Genomic DNA, 18,564 nt, shown 5'->3' on the forward strand with positions numbered 1-18,564 from the left:
CCCGCTCCACCGCCGCCGAGATCTCCGAGGAGGACTGCTTCCGCCGCTGGCGCCACGCCTCGTCCTCGTCCTCCGGCGCCGGGGGGCGCGCCTGGGGGCAGGGGTGTGGGTACCTCCGACCGCCTCTCACTCCGCAGCCCCCTCACTCCCCCCAGATCCCCACCCCCTACATCCCTCCACCTCAAGGGCACCCCCAGATCCCTGCCCCACAGCCCCTATATCCCCCCAGACCCAGACCTTTCCTCTACACCCCCCCCAAATCCTGTTCTATCCCCTGAATCCCGCACCCTATGAATGCTCCATCTTCCCCAGGGCTCACGCCCCACTGCCCTCAGATCCTTCCCGGAACGCACCCCCCCCAAAGCAAACCCTCCAGCCCCCAACATGCCTTGTGCCCCCCGACCTCCTCCCCGACACTCACTGGGAAGTCGTTGGGCTGCCCCCAGTTGCCCCGGTTGGGGGGTGGGGGTGGCGGTGGCATAGGGCGAGGTGTGGGGGCAGCAGGCTGTTCCTTGGCCCCCTCCGGGGGGCGGGAGCCCTCGGCCCAGGCCGCCTTGACAGGGGGCAGCTCCTCCTTGGGGCTGCCAGCTTTCTTGCCCTCGGGGCCTGGCCCCTCGCTGTCCTGGCTGGGGGGCAGAGGTCAGAGATCAGCAACAAACGGAGCGAGCTGGGACCATGGCTCTGATCAGGGTGCATGGGGCTCGGGCAAGCCCGTGGGTCTGATGCAGGACTGACCCGTTCCCCTCCCCTGGGTCAGTGGGTCTGAGCTGGGGGACTGGATGCGCCAGGGGGCTCATCCAGGGTCATGGGGCTGGGCAAGCTGGTGGGTCTGATCCAGGGGGCTGAGTTGGGGGGGCAGGGATGTGGGGCAGGGCCCTGGATGGGGCGAAGGATGGGCCGGCGTCCTGGGGTCCCTCTTACTGTTTCTCGGCCCCTTCCTCGTCAGACTCTTTGCCGTCCTCTTCGTCACTGAATTTCAGCTTCTCGGTGTAATCCACCTCCTCGTGTGCACCTGGCCGGACAGAGAGCCGGTGTCAGAGCCTGCCCCACAGCTGGACGCAGGGGAGCCCCCAGGGCTGTGTGTGAGGCTGGGGGGCCCCAGGGTGGAAGGGAGCTCCCCCCTCCCCACCCCCGGATCCCCAGTGGGGGACGCTACCTGCCCAGCCTTCGTCGTTCTCCTGGTCGAGCTCGTCAAACTCCTTCAGGTCGTCCTGCCGGAGCACGGGCGGGCGGCTCACCGGCTCTGCCGCCCGCTGGGGGGGCTGTGAGGGGCGGGGCCCAGCCAGCCGCGGGAACCTGGGGGGAGGGAGAACCACGGAGGGGCTAGGGACAGAACCCAGGAGTCCGGGCTCCCAGCCCCTCTGCCCTGCTCTAACCCACCAGCCCCCACTGCGTCCTCCCCTGAGCCAGGACGAGAACCCAGGAGTTCTGGCAACTGGCTGCAACCACTAGACCCCACTCACCCCCTGAGCTGGGAAGAGAACCCAGGCATCCTGACAGCCCCCTCCAACTCACCTCTGTGCGTCTGGGGTGGGGTAGCGGTAAGCTCCCTGCGGCCCATACGGAGGCGGGAACGGGAGGTATGGGGGGTACATCTGTGGGGAGACAGGCTGTTAGGGGGCCCCCCAATGCTGGGGGGGATGAGTTCAGCCCCTGCCTATCCCCGCATAACCCTTGATCTGCTGAGCCACCTTCAGTCACGGAGACGGATCACTCCCTGCGTAGGTGTCTGCCCCCCACCTCTTCCCTCTCCCTCCCCTCCCCACAGAGCAAATCACCCCCTCCGCTCTCCCCTCCCCATGGAGCAAACCCCACCCTGGCCCCTGGGACACTCACGAACTGTGGCATCATGCCCCGGTAGGGAGGGAAGTGGGGCGGGGCGGAGGGCTGCATGCCCACCCCGGCCCGCCCGTCGGGGGCTCCGGGGTGCTGCTCTGGCACCTCCCCATCAGTGCCCCGCCCGCCTCCATCCCGCCAGCTCGTCGCATCTGCAAAGGAAAGAGGGAAGCGGTAAGGCAACGCGCAGCTGTGGGGTCAGCTATCCAGGGACATCCGGCCCCTCCAGGGTGTGGCGCGGGGGCTGGTTCTCCGGGGACCCCCCGCCCTGCACAGAGATACAGCCCCTCTGGGGTGGGGCGCGGGGGCTGGTTCTCCGGGGATCCCCAGCCCAGCACAGAGATGCAGCCCCTCCAGGGTGTGGCGCGGGGGCTGGTTCTCCAGGGACCCCCAGCCCTGCACAGAGATGCAGCCCCTCTGGGGTGGGGCGCGGGGGCTGGTTCTCCGGGGACCCCCCGCCCTGCACAGAGATGCAGCCCCTCCAGGGTGTGGCGCGGGGGCTGGTTCTCCAGGGACCCCCAACCCTCCACAGAGATACAGCCCCTCTGGGGTGGGGCGCGGGGGCTGGTTCTCCGGGGACCCCCCGCCCTGCACAGAGATGCAGCCCCTCCAGGGTGTGGCGTGGGGGCTGGTTCTCCAGGGACCCCCAGCCCTGCACAGAGATACAGCCCCTCTGGGGTGAGGCGCGGGGGCTGGTTCTCCGGGAACCCTCGGCCCAGGACAGAGATGCAGCCCCTCTGGGGGGGGGCGTGGGGGCTGGTTCTCCGGGGATCCCCAGCCCAGCACAGAGATGCAGCCCCTCCGGGGTGGGGCGCGGGGGCTGGTTCTCCAGGGACCCCCAGCCCTGCACAGAGACGCAGCCCCTCCAGGGTGTGGCGCGGGGACTGGTTCTCCGGGGATCCCCAGCCCTGCACAGAGATGCAGCCCCTCTGGGGGGGGCGCGCGGGGACTGGTTCTCTGGGGACCCCCAGCCCTGCACAGAGATACAGCCCCTCTGGGGTGGGGCGTGGGGGCTGGTTCTCCGGGAACCCTCGGCCCAGGACACAGATGCAGCCCCTCTGGGGTGGGGGGCGGGGGCTGGTTCTCCGGGGATCCCCGGCCCAGCACAGAGATGCAGCCCCTCTGGGGTGGGGGGCGGGGGCTGGTTCTCCGGGGATCCCCGGCCCAGCACAGAGATGCAGCCCCTCTGGGGTGGGGCGCGGGGGCTGGTTCTCCGGGGACCCCCGGCCCAGCACAGAGATGCAGCCCCTCTGGGGTGGGGGGCGGGGGCTGGTTCTCCGGGGATCCCCGGCCCAGCACACAGATGCACCCCTCTGGGGTGGGGGGCGGGGGCTGGTTCTCTGGGGATCCCCGGCCCAGCACACAGATGCAGCCCCTCTGGGGTGGGGCGCAGAAACGGGGAAGCAGCTGAACAGAACAAGACCGTGGCCCGCAGAGAAGGGGTCTGCCCAGTCTGGTTGCCCTGGGTGGGGGGCAGGGGCCTGCCAAGATTTGGCTGACACGGCTGGGTTCAAGGTTCACTTTGGGGTCTGTGATGACACAGAACGTGCGGGGCTCACTCTGGGGGCGGAGGTTTGGTCCGGGCCCATACGACGCATCGGCAGTGTCCTTTTCTTTGCCAGCTTTGTCCTGGTCTCCAGCCGCCTGCAGGGTCGGAAATTCCTCGCGAGAGAATCGCGACAGTAGGCTTGATCCCTTTCCACCTGCGGAGAGGGGGAGCCGACTGTCTAGCCCACCTCTATGACCCTGGAGGACCATGGAACAGAAAGAACTGTCCCCTCTACGACCCCGGAGGACCAATTATCGTCCAGCTCTATGACTCTTCAGGACCAAAGGGGTGAGAACGCTGCGTCTGTGACCCGCTGAACCCATCGGCCTCCACCTCTCTGAAGCTAGAAACAAGGGGCTGTGACATGCCAGCTCGCCAACCCTTGAGGGCCAATGTCTGCATTTCTATGACCCTGGAGGACCAAGCCAGGGAACTGCCTGACAGAATGAGCCAGGGGCCCACCCAGCCTGTCTCTGCGCGGTCAGGGCCAGCTGCTCCAGAAGACCGTGCCAGAAACCAGCCCGTGGGTGATGCCCAATGGGGGTGGGCGTGTCCTTCCTGATCACTGGCTCAGGACCTGGACAGTCCAGATTGGGGTTCAAGCCCTCATGTCTCATCCCCTCTCACTGAGCCTGAGAGCTCCCATCAGCCATTGAAGTGTCTGAGCCTGCTAGGCTCTTTGACTCCATGACTTCAAGTGGCAGAGAGTTCCACAGGTTAACATTAGAACATCCCCCTAAGAAGCCCCAGCTCCCTGCAGCTTAGTGCCCCTGAGCTCCACCCTGGGGGATCAGTAAACGGACTCACCATCTCCTTGCGCTCCATGGGTAACGCTGGCCTGTGCCCAAGACTTTACCCCGCTTGCTACTGTAGGGGGATTCTGACAGAACAAAGGAGGGGGAGGGGTTAGGTTGACTCTAGGGACTGCGGCCCTCTCACCAGCCTCCCAAAATCCACCCCCCAGCCCCCCATTCCCAGTTGCCCATTGAACAGCTCCCACTGGCTGATTCACTCTCAGATCCTGCCGCCAAGGCTGGGAAACTCCTTCGACAGAGAGAAGTTACAGGCCGCAGCACCAACCTCCAGCAGCGGCAGCCCTGTGGCCCTAGGAAATGCCAGTGGGGTCTGTGTGTCAGTGACATGGACGCAGGCGGGTTGCAAGAGAGAGAAATCCTGAGTTCTCTCCCTGGTTCTGGGAGGGGAGTGGGGTCTAGCGGTTAGAGCAGGAGGGGATGGGAGTCAGGACTCCTGAGTTCTCTCCCCGGCTCTGGGAGGGGAGTGGGGTCTAGTGGTTAGAGCAGGGGGGACTGGGAGCCAGGACTCCTGGGTTCTCTTCCTGGCTCTGGGAGGGGAGTGGGGTCTAGTGGTTAGAGCAGGGAGGCTGGGAGCCATGACTTTCTTTGTTCTCTATCCTGGACAATGTTTGTGGAGTTCCCCTAAAGGCATCCCCAGGATCCTGATCTCTGTCAAGGGACACGCCCCCCCGCCCCAAGCGTCTTCACCTCGGGTGCTGTTGGGGGTCGTTTCGGTGGGTTTGAGGCAGATGTCTGCGAAGCCGGCGGCGACGGCGATTCCGGCGGCTGAGCTGTCGAGGCATCGGTACTGAGACGGGGAAATGAGCGAGGCAGAGAGAGAGAGAGAGAGAGAGAGAGAGAGACTTCAGACCTGGGGCCTGATGGGAGCCAGCGCCCCTTAGAGGGGAAAGGCCCCATCCCCCTGGGCCAGGTCCACCCCACTCCGAGGGGGGACGGCTCCTCACCTCTTTGGGTCTGACTGTTCCTGCTTGCTTGCCCATCCTGTCCCGTCTTTCGGTACTAGTGAGACGTTGGGGTCATTGCCTTTGTTCTCCGCTTTTAAACTTGGCAGGTTCGCAGGGGGTGGCATACGCCGGGCAATAGCAACTTTCCCGAGACTTTGCAAGCCATGGCGGGGGGGGAGAGGGGGTTAGGGCCTGTTCTGAGCCCCGGCCTGCCTCCCCGCGCCGCAGTGCTCCCCTCCCAGACCCCAGCGCCCGCCTCCCCACACTGCGGCGCCCCCTTGTGCCTGTACCTGTGGGTTTCTGAATCTCTAAGGACTTCCCCTTGTACGTATCAAACAGGTTGAGCGACGAATACTTTTTTCCATCCTTCCCCTTTGCTGTTTGCCCCAAACGATCTGACATTGCGCTGGAAGGTCATTGAGTACGTTGGTTCCTCCTGGCTCCTCGCGAAACGTGCCTCTGTCTGCAGGAAGGGCAGAGGTGAGAACCCAGGAGTCCTGGCTCCCAGCCCCAGCCCCTCTAACGCAGGTGTTTCACGCGGAATTGGTTTGAAGCTCTGTGTTTATGTTAGGTCCCACACAAACCACCTCACCCACTTCCTACGAGATACCATTTTAAAAAAAGAAAACGATGGAGACAGCAGATGACAAAGTGACCCCTGGGTTTTTATGAGAGCGGCTGAGTCCTGCACAGTTTTCATTTTAAGTCCAGGAACGTGAGGGTTTGTTATAACAATAGATTAGCCAATCCAGCATCTCTGGGAAAGGCTTTGTTGGAATTTCACCAGTGATAGGGGCTGGTTTGCTTTGGATTTCAAACTTTCCCCTTGCAACATAAACAACAGGGGGGTGAAGCAGATCTGGCTCTCAGTGTGGTCCCCACTCCTCAAGGCCGCACAACAGGAACCAGGAATGAGGGGCTATTTCTGGAGTCCCAAACAAGCAAGAGAAGATGAAACCGACGGGGCCATTTGCGTAATGTGGCCCTGAGGCAGTTGGTGTTTTCCTTCCGGGTCAGACCCAGGGCAGGGAAGGGAGGCGTTTTTAACCCCTGGGGTTAGTTTCACTCCATCCTCAGTGCCTGCGCCTGTCCCTTTAAGGGCATGTCCTTGACTCACCCTCTGAGCCTGAGCTCACCACAGCTGAGACGCCTGGGATCCCAAGGTCTTCCTGACAGCTGTGGTGCAGCTCAGCGCTAGGGGTCTAGGGTCGTGTGAGGACACCGGATGGGACTGCCTTGGATTTTGGGAGGGACAGCTCTCCCCAGGTGCCTGGCAATGGGAAAATCCAGCCTAAAGCTGCCTGGAGTCAGCCATATGAAACCTCAGCCCCCCTGCTCTGACCCACCAGCCCCCAATCCCCTCCCAGAGCCAGGAAGAGAACCCAGGAGTCCTGGCTCCCAGCCCCCTGCTGTAAAGCAGGACCGCTCTCTTGCCAAGGGGTCTGGAGCACTTTCCAACTGAAAGCTAAATCTGTGCGCTCGCTCTCTGAAATCACCGCACCCGACTTCCCCATACTTGCTGGCTGAGCCAACACCCCCAGACCGGAGCTGGAAGACAGAGCTGGGCAGAAAGCTGCAGCTGGGAGGAAATCTCCAGAGCCCAGCCAGGCTACAAGTGCTCTCTTGGGAGGGCCTGGGAAAGGGGGTCGGTGGGAAAAGAACCAGGGATGTCTCTCCCCTCCTCCCCCAGTGCAGACTGATTTAGGGGGAGGTTTGATGAGGACAGAATCCATGGTGCAGAGAAAGCAGATTTGGAAATCATCGGCCACGGGGTGGCTATTTTCAGGGAAAGAATAACGGAATGGCTGACAGAATTACACACCTTGCCGTTTGGGACTTCCAGCCTGCCAGGGGAACAGGTGAGATTCCCTTGCTTGGGTGCCAGGAAATCTCAGACCAGATGACCTAATGGTTCCTTAAAACCCAAGACTCCAGTGCCGCAAACCCACAGATGTTAATTTTACAGCCACACCCCAAGGAGGTCCTCCTGATATTGATGGACGGCTGAGCTTATTTTCACAGATTAAGGCCAGGAAGGATAACTCTCATCCTCTAGTCTGACCCCCTGTACAACCGGCCACTCTCTGCCCTGAATTAATTCCTGGCTGGATTTGCAGAAGGTGGGGAAGCAAGGAGGAGGACAGGAACGTGTGACAGAAAATAAAAGCAGAAACACACTCCACCTTGAGACCCACCTCTAAAACAGCCTAGGAATAAGGAGGCGGGTAAATAAATCCTTACAAAGAACAATTGTCCAATCTGCACAGAATAAGTACAAATCAGATCGCGAGCAAAAAACATCCTGCCAACAGAGAGGTGTACCCAAAGCACCTAGAATTATCACTACCATTAACAACGGAAGGGCACAAACAAATCCACATGAAGACCAGGCAACCCTCTTACAATCTACACAGATTCATCAACTGCTGGTAAACCAGGAGGGATGGAAGGAAACAAGGAAAAACATCTGGTCAAGAACAGGATCTTAATAAATACAAAGACTGTGAACCAATGCAGCCAAGTGTAAATAGCCCATGCAGCGCAAAGACATCGGTATGAGCCTCTGTGTTATTAATGGCTACCAGCGTTAGTGAATTTCTCCAGTGGGTTATGTACGGTGCTCTGCACTTGTAAATACCATCCTGCATTTTCTTTCCAGAAAGGCAGCCGTGTAGCCTGACACATAACGTGCTGGACAGGGACTCAGGACACCTGCCTTGAACTAGCTCCATCCCGGCCTCTTGGGTGACCTCAGGGAAAGTCACTTGCCCCATGATTCAGTTTCCCCATCTGTAAAGTCAGGAGAAGGATATTGACCGTTCTTAGTAAAGCACTTTGAGAGCTACCCATGGAAAGTGCTAGGTAAAAGCTAAGGGTCCTTATCATAGAACCCTAGAAGATCAGGGTTGGAAGGGACCTCAGGCGGGATCTAGTCCAATCCCCTGCTCAAAGCAGGACCAATCCCTAGACAACCAAACCTTATTAACAGCCTTTTTTGTCTCAAGAGCAGTACCTGTATTTGCAAACACTTTAATTCAAAATGATTTCTTACTGCGTATGTGGATTGTTCACAGCTCTCTACGTTAGCAAGACATCCAGAGCCACAAAGATTGTTAAGATTTAAAGGGAAAACAATCCAGTCATGAAGTAAACAATTAACGAAAACACTGTTAACGATACCATGCATGCCTCTTCTCGGCTGGCAGTACCTTACGTTAACAACGTCACACCAAATATGGCTAAGAAATACATGATATTGTTAAGAAATATTGCTAAAAAAGAAAGAGAATAGGGGTTATTCTTAGGAAAAAAGGTTAAAATGCACCCAGAATAAACATCCTGTTAAATATTGTTAAACAGAATGTTAGCAATATAGACGCACAATATACATTGATAACCAACGAACCGGGGATACAACCACCACAGAACAACAGAAACGTAGACCTGGAAGAGAGAATCTAGTCCATCCAGGCAGGATTAAGCGTACTTGGTAGGTAACACCACAGTGAAATACAAATATTGTTAGATAAACAGGACGATCACATCATAAAGCGTGGGGTAAACAAGACAATATTAATAACTGGTCCAATTCACAGCTGTGTTCACTAGATCCAGAAAAAACAAAACACATTAACATGAGTTATATATAATTTAAGGGTGAATGATACAGTGCAGGATTAACACGTATCATGTAAGTGCCCATCTTTGAAATCCTGTGTTAAGATTGTAATGCCATGACAATTATCTCCACAAATGGCTGCAAGTTACTTCGAGATCAAGGGTCAAAATACCTTTTTTGGGGGGTTGGAGGGGAACCTTTATTTTACAGGTATTTGATTGGCAGATGGAAGGAAGCGGTCGGAGGAAGCAGAGAGGTTGGGTTTCTTTAAGCACCAATCCCTCTACATCTGAAGTATCCAGGAACAGGGCAGCATCCACTTGAACTCACTGGGAAAGTGACAATTGATATTGTATTTTAATCTTGATTTGGGACCAGGCAAACCCTTGCAATTCGGGTGGCCGGTTCTTTGCACACATTTTGATCATTCAAATTATGGATTTTCTTTTTAAAGGGCCCACTCCAGTCACATGTAACATCAGTTGCCTCTCGAACAGTGTATGGCGCTTTACAATAAGTGTAATTTGGGGGCCTCTCTAAGAGAGATGATGTGTGTTAATATTCGTGGATTATTTATCCAGTAATTAAAGGGAAGGTTTAACGATCTCTCCTGGCCTTACTTACAAGTAAATCAGAGTTCCTCCTCTGGTCTCTGTGCAGCGACGGTATACATTTACTTCCCTACCACAAAACTGAAATTTGGCTACAGTACAGATGCTCCATCATGAGCACCGAAGGGAGACGAAAATAAAGATTCCCCCTGGTATAATTGTAGCCTCACCCCCACAAAAAGGGGATCTATTCACAACTCAGCAAAACATACTGGTGTTATTGGGTAACAATAAGTGTACAGAGAGCAGCTTATCCTGAATATCGCTGCAGACGGAATTAATAAATCATTTGGATTTGGCATAACCAGGGTGGTCCCTGATCTCAATACACAAATACAGATTTAGCGGGATGTCTGTTCATTTAGAATGGTTTATTAATTTAGCATTGTCTTTGGTAGGGTGCCACCCGTGTACTCCTGGGGAGGTCTCTTACAACCTTTATGATGATTGAATCCATGAATGTTTTTGCATCATAAATTCCAGGGCGTAAGAGACCCCCAGCCTTAATCTGAGTGTCGCCATGATACACACAGATACGGATTGACTATTAAATTCATCATTAGATGTCAAAGACACCTCACTAATGTCAACACTGCCCGGACCACGCAAATCAGAAGACCCCACCCAGAAAGCTGCTTCCTTTCCCCCCATTCCTAATTGTTTTGTAACCCAAAGAATGCTGCTAAATTAACCATGATTCTTCGGTTCTGTCCCAGTCCTCCACATTTTCATGTGAAAGACAACACAAAAAATGGTGATAATTTGCACCAACTGTGCACACCCACATTTTAATGAAAATAAAAGAGCAAGGGATACCAACCCCCTTTCCCCCCTTCGCTCCCCCATCTTTTAAATCCCCTCATAATAGTCAGTAATTTCAATTCAGTCTGTATTACTATCCTACAGCACACAGAGCATGGTATGCAGTCTTTATTCTAGTCACTCGTTTTTATTTAACTGACCAACTCCACAGCCCCAAAATGTAACGGCTTTCTACAGCTGAATGGATATTTATTAATAATTCACACACATCTCTCTTATTTTACTTCTTTCCTAGTTTAAAATAAAAAATCGAGCGAATCCCCTCCACACCCCAAACTGCACTTTCAACATAATTAAAAAAAGATCAGATAATGACTGAATATAAATAACGTAGCTGCTGAAGCCTGAGTTGGCATTATAAAGGGGTGGGGTAGTATTTCGATTCCACCTCATACATACGCCCCCCAAATTCAATGATATTAGCCATAAACATTTTTTATAAGAAAAGGATAATTATGGGGTAAGAAAGAGAAATAAAATAAGAATTCAGCCCCCAAAACCAACACAACCCCACTGATTCCCACCCTAATCAGACTGATAATGAATCTGTGATTGCTGCCTTAGACTGGAAGGTGTAGGGCAGTGCTGAAATATAGGGAAGAGTTCAAACTGACCACCCCAAAACGGCAGCACCCCCACATCTCAAATAAACACCCAGATGGATTTTTTTGGGATGTTATTGGGGCTTATTTCTGTGGGGGGGCGATACACAGACCTTCCTTCATCCCGTCACCACACCCCAAATGTGAATCACCCCGATAGCATTTTAAAGGAAGGACTGATGGGTTTGTTGGGGTAAAGTTAGACACCACCACTGAAATACACCCCCAAATCTCCACACCACCATGACAGCCTTTAAATTGCCAATGTTTTTTTTTTTTTTTGGGTGGCATCAAACTACTGGCTTATTCACCCCCTATTCTACGATGAGCACCCCATATTTTCTCCTTCCATTGAATATTAGGAAAGACTCCCCCCTTCTTCACAATCACCTTCCCCTACCCAGATATCAGCAACACCCCGATTTCCAGCAGTCTGAAAATTGAGACTGGATTTTTCCCCCCAGTGATTTAAAAAATATGAGGGCACTGCTGAGAAAGCAGGGGGTTCATTTAGATTCACCCCCCTGCTATGTCCTAAACCAACACCCCAGAGTGAGGAAAGTTGTCTAGTGCAACCAACCCCCATTTTATTTTTTATTTTTTTTCATAAACACCGGTTTAAGATTTCTCAGGTGTGGTTGAAAAGGAGGGTTACATGAGATCAACAGGCATGCACCCCAAATTTCTGTACCATCTCACTAGCTGGGGTTTTTCAGATGAATTCATGGTGCCACTTTAAACAACAGGAGGGAAAGAAATCAAATGGCACCCCTATTCTGCCACCGGCACGAACCCCACATTTCAATGACAGACCATTATTTCCATGAGTATTTCTTCGTACCCCCCACAAAAGTGGGCTGGGTTTTTGGCAGTGACAAATACTTTAGGGTGCTATAGAAAGAATGCAAAGGGATTTAATTAGCCCTGACTGACCCCCCCCAAAATTTCAACAATACCCCAATACATGAAACAATTCCACCCCAGAAATACGGATGAGGTTTACACAGCGGCTTTGATTTTTTTTTAGGGTACCACTGGAAAACCAAAGCTGCGGGTTCACTTAGACACAGCCCTGTGCTGGCATCAACGTGCACCCCAAAATCCAGTCACCCCAACAGTGGCATCAAAAGCCCCCCCAAAATGAGGGTTGAGGTGTTCCGCGGGGTTGATTTTTTTTTCAGGGAACTGAAGAAAGAACAATGAGATTCATCGCTTGCCCAGACATCACCACGGACCCCAGATTTCCATGGCACCCCAAGACCGCTCCCCAAAACGTGCTGGGACCCCGCATAGAGCGGGCAGGGTTTTTCTAGTAGGTTGAATCTTGGGGGCAAAACTGACAGCCCTGGGGGGAGGGGGTGACAGCAGCCTTCCCCCCGTGTCTCCCCACCTGCCCAGCCCCCCCATACCCCACACCCCATTACCCCTCATCCCCCTTTAAAACTGGGGGGCAGCTGCAGTGGCTTTGAAATTCTGGGGCCACATGGGGGTGCAAGGGGGATCCAGCCCCCACAAGGTGACCCCTCAAGGAGCCCACACCCCTTGGGGGACGACTTTTGGGGCACTCGAGGGGGCTACTCCCCCCTCAACAGTCACTTGAGCCCTCCTCTCTGAGGCTGTGCATTGGGGGGGTTAATGACCCCAGACGCCCCCCAGTGCGGCAAATGCCCCCCGGAGGTGGTAGGGGAAGCGATTTGGGAGGGGATGGGGAGGTCCAGGGGGGAGGATGGGGGCCCCCGAGAGGGGGATGGACGTGGATGAAGATGGGGGGGTAGGGAGGAGAGGGTTGGGAACAAGATGGCGGAGGCCTGAACGTTCTACCGGCTCGAGCCGAGCCGTCTCCCCCCCCCCGCCTCCCTTCGAGGGGCCGATAGCCGAGCCCAGCGGGTCGGAACCAGGTCGATACCAACCTCTCCGGATCGGGCTCGGTCCGCTCTATCCGGATACGGGCTTCCCGCAAGCGGATGGGGGCGCCAGGCGGAGGATGGATGCGGATTACGGCGGGTCCCCCCCCCCGTTTTATTATTTTTTTTCCCAGGGCCCGATGTGGGAGCCTCGGCGTCTCGAAACCGACTAAACGGCCATCCGGGTCCCAGGCCCCAGCGGCGAAGAGGAGGCCACGCCCCCACGCTGCGTAAGGGCGGGGCTAGGGGCTGGGAGGGGCGGAGAAAGGTCAATAAGGAGGGGCGGGGTTTCCAAGGGCCAGAAAAATTTGCCTAATTTATGCAGAAGCCGTGAGGATTCTGGCAGGATGGAATAGTTGCCTTTAGAGGGTAGTTGTGGTTTGCATAATTTATGCAAAAGGAAGGAGCTTTCGGAGAGGGGATGACGTTTCGGAGGCGTTCTGTTTTGCATAATTTATGCAAAAGAGGAGAGGTTTGTGGTCCAGCAGAAATCTTGTCAGTTTGTCTCTTATTTGCATAGTACCTGCGAGGGGAAGGAGGTTCCTGGTACCAAATTAAGCTATTTTATATTTGCATAATTTATGCACGAGGAGAGTGGCTATTGATAAAATAAAACAAGATGGGCTTAAGGGCTTCTGTTCATTTGCATAACTTGTACAAGGCAGCCTAGGCTAGCGGTGTAATATAATCAACCAGGGTTATTTAGTGGTTATGTTCATTTACATAACGTGCAAACCACACTAAAACTGGCTTATTCAGAGGGTCTGTTCATTTGCATAAACTGCAATGTAATGAACTAGGGGCATAGGGAGCTCTTTGCTTATTAAAATAATATATGCAAAAGATAAGAGGCTTCTGGCATAATACCGGGAGATCCTTCTAATTTGCATATATCCTGGCTTGTGATGTAATGCCACTGAGGAATCCTGTGTCACCGTATAGACTAACAGGCGTTTTGGAGCATGAGCTTTCCTGAGTGAATCCCCACTTCGTTAGATGCCTGTTAGTCTATAAGGTGCCACAGGACTCTTTGCTGCTTTTACAGATCCAGACTAACAGGGCTACCCCTCTGATACTTGCCACTGAGGTTATTTAATAGCCTTATCTGCATAAGGGGCGTGGCTTCTGGTATAATAGAATCAGTGGATTTGAACATTTTGCTGGAAAGGAGGAGGGGGACCGGCTGAAATAGGATGCGTGTAGGGAAGGGCCTGTAATTAACATGGGTTTTGAAAACTCAAAGGGGGCCATTAAAAGTTTTTTTCTATCTGCATAATTTATGTAACAATTGGGGCAGTGTCCTAAGGCAAATTATGTAAATATGAGAATCGTTGTTTGCATAATTTGTGCAAATATGCATATTTCAGAGAGGGGTGGTATTATTTGCATAATTTATTCCCAAGAGGAGGGTCTCCTGGAAAAGGAAGAGGTTTATTAGGGCATACTTCACTGAATGGGGTGGTGGGTGGAGAATCTAGGGAGGGGAAGGCTGAGTGGGGTTTATGTATTGTAGATCCAGGCAGGCAGGACAGGACTGCAGCTGCCTGTACTAATCCTGACCAGGCCATAGACACCTGCCCTGCCATCATGAAATGTCCCACTGGGAGACCCTTCTGCACACACATAGTACAATGGAATATTCCAACCCCCCCTCCAACAATGATAAAGGACCATTCCACCATGACACTCCCCCCTGTTATTATAATGGGATGTTCCAATCCCACCTGCTATAATGGACCATTCCACATGGAGAAGCACCTCCCCATTACAATAAGAAGTTCCAACCACATTTACTTACAAATATAATAGACCGTTCCACTGGGAGACTCCCCCCTCCATATAATAATGGGATGTTCCAAGTCCACCAGCTCTAATAGACTGTTCCTTGTAGTGGCATCCTCCCCAGGTTGCTATAATGGGCCATTCCACCAGGAGACACCCCCCTCTCCATTAAATGGACTGTGCCACTCTCCCTCATCTGCTAGAATGGGGCATGCCATCAGGAACTAGGCCACCTTCCCGGAGATAATGAGCCTTTTTACCCCAACCCCCTGCTATAACTCCCTTCCACCAGGAGACACCCCCTCCCCTCCAAAATGGAATGTTCCACTTATAATGGGTCATTCCAACACCCCCATCCCTGCTATAATGGAACGTTGCAATACCCTCTATAATTCACGACACCCCCATCCTTCAATGGAGTGTTCCATACCCCTGTTATAATTGAGGGTTGGAATGTGAAGGTGATCGTGGAATGGTCGAGTTAGTGGTTCGTATGAGGGAGAACAGCGCGATACGGACACTGGGTTTCAAGGCGGCAGGCGTTAGCAAGCTCAGGGAGTTGGCAGGTCAGATCCCACGGGAAGCAAGTCTAAGGGGAAAAACAACTGAAGACAGGTGGCAATTCTTCAAAGAGACGTTATTAAGGACACAAGAGCAAAGTACCCACCGCGTAGGAAAGATGGAAGTCTGGCAAGAGACCAGCCTGGCTTAACCAGGAGATCTGCAGTGATCTGAAACTCAAAAAAGAGTCCTTCAGAAAGTGGAAATTTGGTCAAATTACAAAGGAGGAATATAAACAACTAACACAAGTCTGTAGGGCCAGAAATAGAAAGGCCAAGGCACAAAACGAGATCCAACTAGCTGGAGACATCAAGGGTAACAAGAAAATATTCTACAAATACATTAGAAGCAAGAGGAGGACCAAGGACAGGGCAAGCCTGTTACTCAATGAAGAGGGAAAGACAATAACAGAAAATGTGGAAATGGCAAAGGTGCCTAATGTCGTCTTTGTTTCAGTTTTTACCAAGAAGGTTGGTGGTGACCGGACATCTAACATAGTGAATGCCAGTGAAAACGGGGTAGGATCAGAGGCTAAAATAGGGAAAGAACAAGTCAAAAATTACTTAGACAGGTTAGATGTCTTCAAATCACCAGGGTCTGATGAAATGCCTCCTAGAATACTCAAGGAACTGGCTGAGGAGGGATCTGAGCCATTAGCGATTATCTTTGAAAAGTCCTGGAAGATGGGAGAGATTCCAGAAGACTGGAAAAGAGCAAACCTAGTGCCCAGCTCTAAAAAGGGAAATAAAGACAAACCGGGGAATTTCAGACCAGTCAGCTTAACTTCTGTACCCAGAAAGATAATGGAGCAAATCATTAAGCAATCGATTTGCATATATCTAGAAGATAATAAGGTGATAAGTAACGGTCAGCATGGGTTTGTCAAAAACAAAGCGTGTCAGACCAGCCTAAGAGCCACCTTTGACAGGGTCACAAGCCTTGTGGATAGGGGGAAGCGGTAGACGTGGTATATCTGGACTTTAGTAAGGCTTTTGATAGTGTCTCATGTGACCTTCTCCTAAATAAACTGGGGAAATACAACCTAGATGGAGCTACTATAAGGTGCAAAACTGGTTGGAAAATCATTCCCAGAGAGAAGCTTTCAGCGGTTTCCAGTCAGGCTGGAAGGACATAACGAGTGGGGTCCCGCCGGGATCAGTTCTGGGTCCGGTTCTCTTCAATATCTTCCTCAATGATTTAGATAAGCCTCAGCTGGAGGATTGTGTCCAGTTCTGGGCACCACATTTCGGGAAGGATGTGGGCAAATTGGAGAAAGTCCAGAGAAGAGCAACAAAACTGATGAAAGGTCCAGAACCCCTGAGCTGTGAGGGAAGATTGAAAGAACTGGGTTTGTTTAGTCTGGAGAAGAGGTGACTGAGAGGGGACGTGATCACAGTTTTCAAGTACATAAAAGGCTGTTACAAGGAGGAGGGAGAAAAATTGTTCTCGTTTACCTCTGACGAAGGCACAAGAAGAAATGGGCTTAAATTGCAGAGAGGAGGTTTAGGTTGGACTTTAGGAAAAACTTCCCAACTGTCAGGGTGGTTAATGCTGGAACAAATTGCAGAGGGAGGTTGTGGAATCTCCATCACTGGGGACTTTTAAGAGCAGGTTGGAGAAACCCCTGTCAGGGATGCTCTAGATCAGGGGTGGGCAAACTTTTTAGCCCGAGGGACACATCTGGGTGGGGAAATTGCATGCAGGGCCATGAATGTAGGGCAGGGCCAGAGGGTTGAGGTGCGGGGTGTGGTGTGAGGTGGGGGGTGCAGGAGGAGGCTCAGGGCTGAGGGTTGGGGTGCAGGAAGGGTGTGGCAAGGGGTTAGGGGGTTCAGGCCTGGGGGTTTGGGTGCAGGAGGGGTGTGGAAGGAGGTTAGGCGGCTCAGGGCTGGGGGTTGGGGTGCAGGAGGGGTGTGGAAAGAGGTTAGGAGACTCAGGGCAGGGGGTTGGGGTGCAGGAGGGGTGTGGAAAGAGGTTAGGGGGCTCAGGACAGGGGGTTGGGGTGCAGAAGGGGTGTGGAAGGAGGTTAGGGGGCTCAGGGCTGGGGGTTGGAGTGCAGGAGGGGTGTGGCCAGGGGTCAGGGCAGGGGTGCGGGGTGCAGGAGGGGTTTAGGGTGCAGGCTTCCTGCCTGCCCTGGCCCGCGCTTCTCCCAGAGGTGGTCAGCATGTCTGGCAGTGGCCCCTGGGGGTGGGGTGGGTGGCAGCTCCGCTGTGCGCTGCCCTAGCCTGCGGGTACCACCCCTGAAGCTCCCATTGGCCACAGGTCCCCGTTCCCGACCAATGGGAGCTGCGGCGGGTGGTGCCTGCAGGCGAGGGCAGCGCACGGAGCCCTTGTGGGACGGTTCTATTATGGACCTTTCCATCAGGAGACACCTCCCTCCCTTCTATAATGGCACATTCCATCCCACCCACCCCCAGGCTATAATGGGCCATTCCACTGGAAGACACCCCCACTTCCCCTCTATAATGGGACATTCCCACCTCCACTGCTAATGGATCCTCCCCCCGGGCAGAAAAGCCCAACCCACCCACTCTCTGGCCAATCAGAGACCTCTATCTCCGTCGCGCCTGCCTGAAGGCTCCTGATTGGCTGGGGATGACATCACATGCTCCTCCCATGATCAGTGACCCCCCCCCTAGAAACCACCACGCATTAGCAGGATCATTAAGATGCATTTATTGACTGTGCTGCATGTTTGGGTCACCCCCTTGACCTCTGACCTTTCACCCCGATGCCGACCCCATGAGTGCCAAGGGGCTCTCGACCTTTAACCTCTCCCACCTTGGCTGGCCCAGAATCCTTTGTGGGTTTGGCGTGAGTCTGGCATGGGGGGGAGAGTCAATCCCAGAATCCTTTGCAGGCTTAGCATATGTCATGCGGGGAGGGTGTGTGACAAGGTCTATCAATCCCAGAATCCTTTGCAGGGTTGGCAGGAGTCATGGGGGAGGTGTGATAAGGTCTGACAATAACAGAATCCCAGTGGGTCCAGCAAAACTGCACCCCCCCAGCCTGGGGGCCGCCCCCCACTCCTCCCAACCCTGCCCCCCACCCTGGGGACCGCCCCGCAGCCCCCCCGCGGACGTTGTTAGTGGCTTGGTTTCCAGCAGTGCCATGAACCAGGGGAACCCCAGAGCAGGGGGGGAGACGCTCCCTGCCTGGGGCCCCCCAACAGCACCCTGGAGAGAGGGCTCCGGGGGCAGCTAGGGGAGGTCAGCGATGGCCCTCTTGGCAGGGGGGCCGGCCGGCTTCTCCTCCTTCTCCTTGGCTTTGTCTTCGTACATCAGGATCCTGCACAGGGGACGGAGACGGGGTTAACGACAGGGGGACCCAGGTGCTGTGGGTCAGGAGTGAGGGGCACCGGCTGGGTGGGGGATACAGGGGCTGCGGGTCGGGAATGAGGGGTGCCGTCCGGTCTTGGGATAAAGGGGGGATGGGGGCTGCGGGTCAGAAGTGTGGGGTGCCGGCCAGGCGGGCTATACAGGGTGTCCCGGGGGCTGTGGGTCGGGAGTGAGGGGCGCTGGC

The 18,564-nt window shown here is 54.3% G+C and overlaps 2 protein-coding genes across 3 annotated transcripts in view; both read right to left on the reverse strand.

Annotated features, from left to right (window-relative positions):
- PRRC2A (proline rich coiled-coil 2A) overlaps positions 1 to 12,915 on the reverse strand; it is a 29,649-nt gene extending 16,734 nt beyond the window's left edge. The window contains exons 1-12 of the mRNA XM_075071468.1: positions 12,709 to 12,915; positions 5,435 to 5,607; positions 5,145 to 5,322; positions 4,888 to 4,987; positions 4,193 to 4,265; positions 3,396 to 3,539; positions 1,837 to 1,988; positions 1,516 to 1,595; positions 1,157 to 1,296; positions 922 to 1,012; positions 422 to 626; positions 6 to 91 (exon numbers count right to left, since the gene is read on the reverse strand). Coding sequence (XP_074927569.1) covers positions 6 to 91; positions 422 to 626; positions 922 to 1,012; positions 1,157 to 1,296; positions 1,516 to 1,595; positions 1,837 to 1,988; positions 3,396 to 3,539; positions 4,193 to 4,265; positions 4,888 to 4,987; positions 5,145 to 5,322; positions 5,435 to 5,546 — 1,361 coding nt within the window. The 5' untranslated portion in view covers positions 5,547 to 5,607; positions 12,709 to 12,915. The remainder of the gene's footprint in view (positions 1 to 5; positions 92 to 421; positions 627 to 921; positions 1,013 to 1,156; positions 1,297 to 1,515; positions 1,596 to 1,836; positions 1,989 to 3,395; positions 3,540 to 4,192; positions 4,266 to 4,887; positions 4,988 to 5,144; positions 5,323 to 5,434; positions 5,608 to 12,708) is intronic.
- Positions 12,916 to 17,703: 4,788 nt separating this feature from the next.
- AIF1 (allograft inflammatory factor 1) overlaps positions 17,704 to 18,564 on the reverse strand; it is a 3,646-nt gene continuing 2,785 nt past the window's right edge. For both annotated transcript variants that reach the window (XM_032789032.2, XM_032789039.2), the window contains one exon: positions 17,704 to 18,330. In XM_032789032.2, coding sequence (XP_032644923.1) covers positions 18,243 to 18,330 — 88 coding nt within the window. In that variant the 3' untranslated portion in view covers positions 17,704 to 18,242. The remainder of the gene's footprint in view (positions 18,331 to 18,564) is intronic.

The sequence above is a fragment of the Chelonoidis abingdonii genome, chromosome 12, assembly GCF_003597395.2.
Source record: "Chelonoidis abingdonii isolate Lonesome George chromosome 12, CheloAbing_2.0, whole genome shotgun sequence".
Taxonomy (NCBI): domain Eukaryota; kingdom Metazoa; phylum Chordata; order Testudines; family Testudinidae; genus Chelonoidis; species Chelonoidis abingdonii.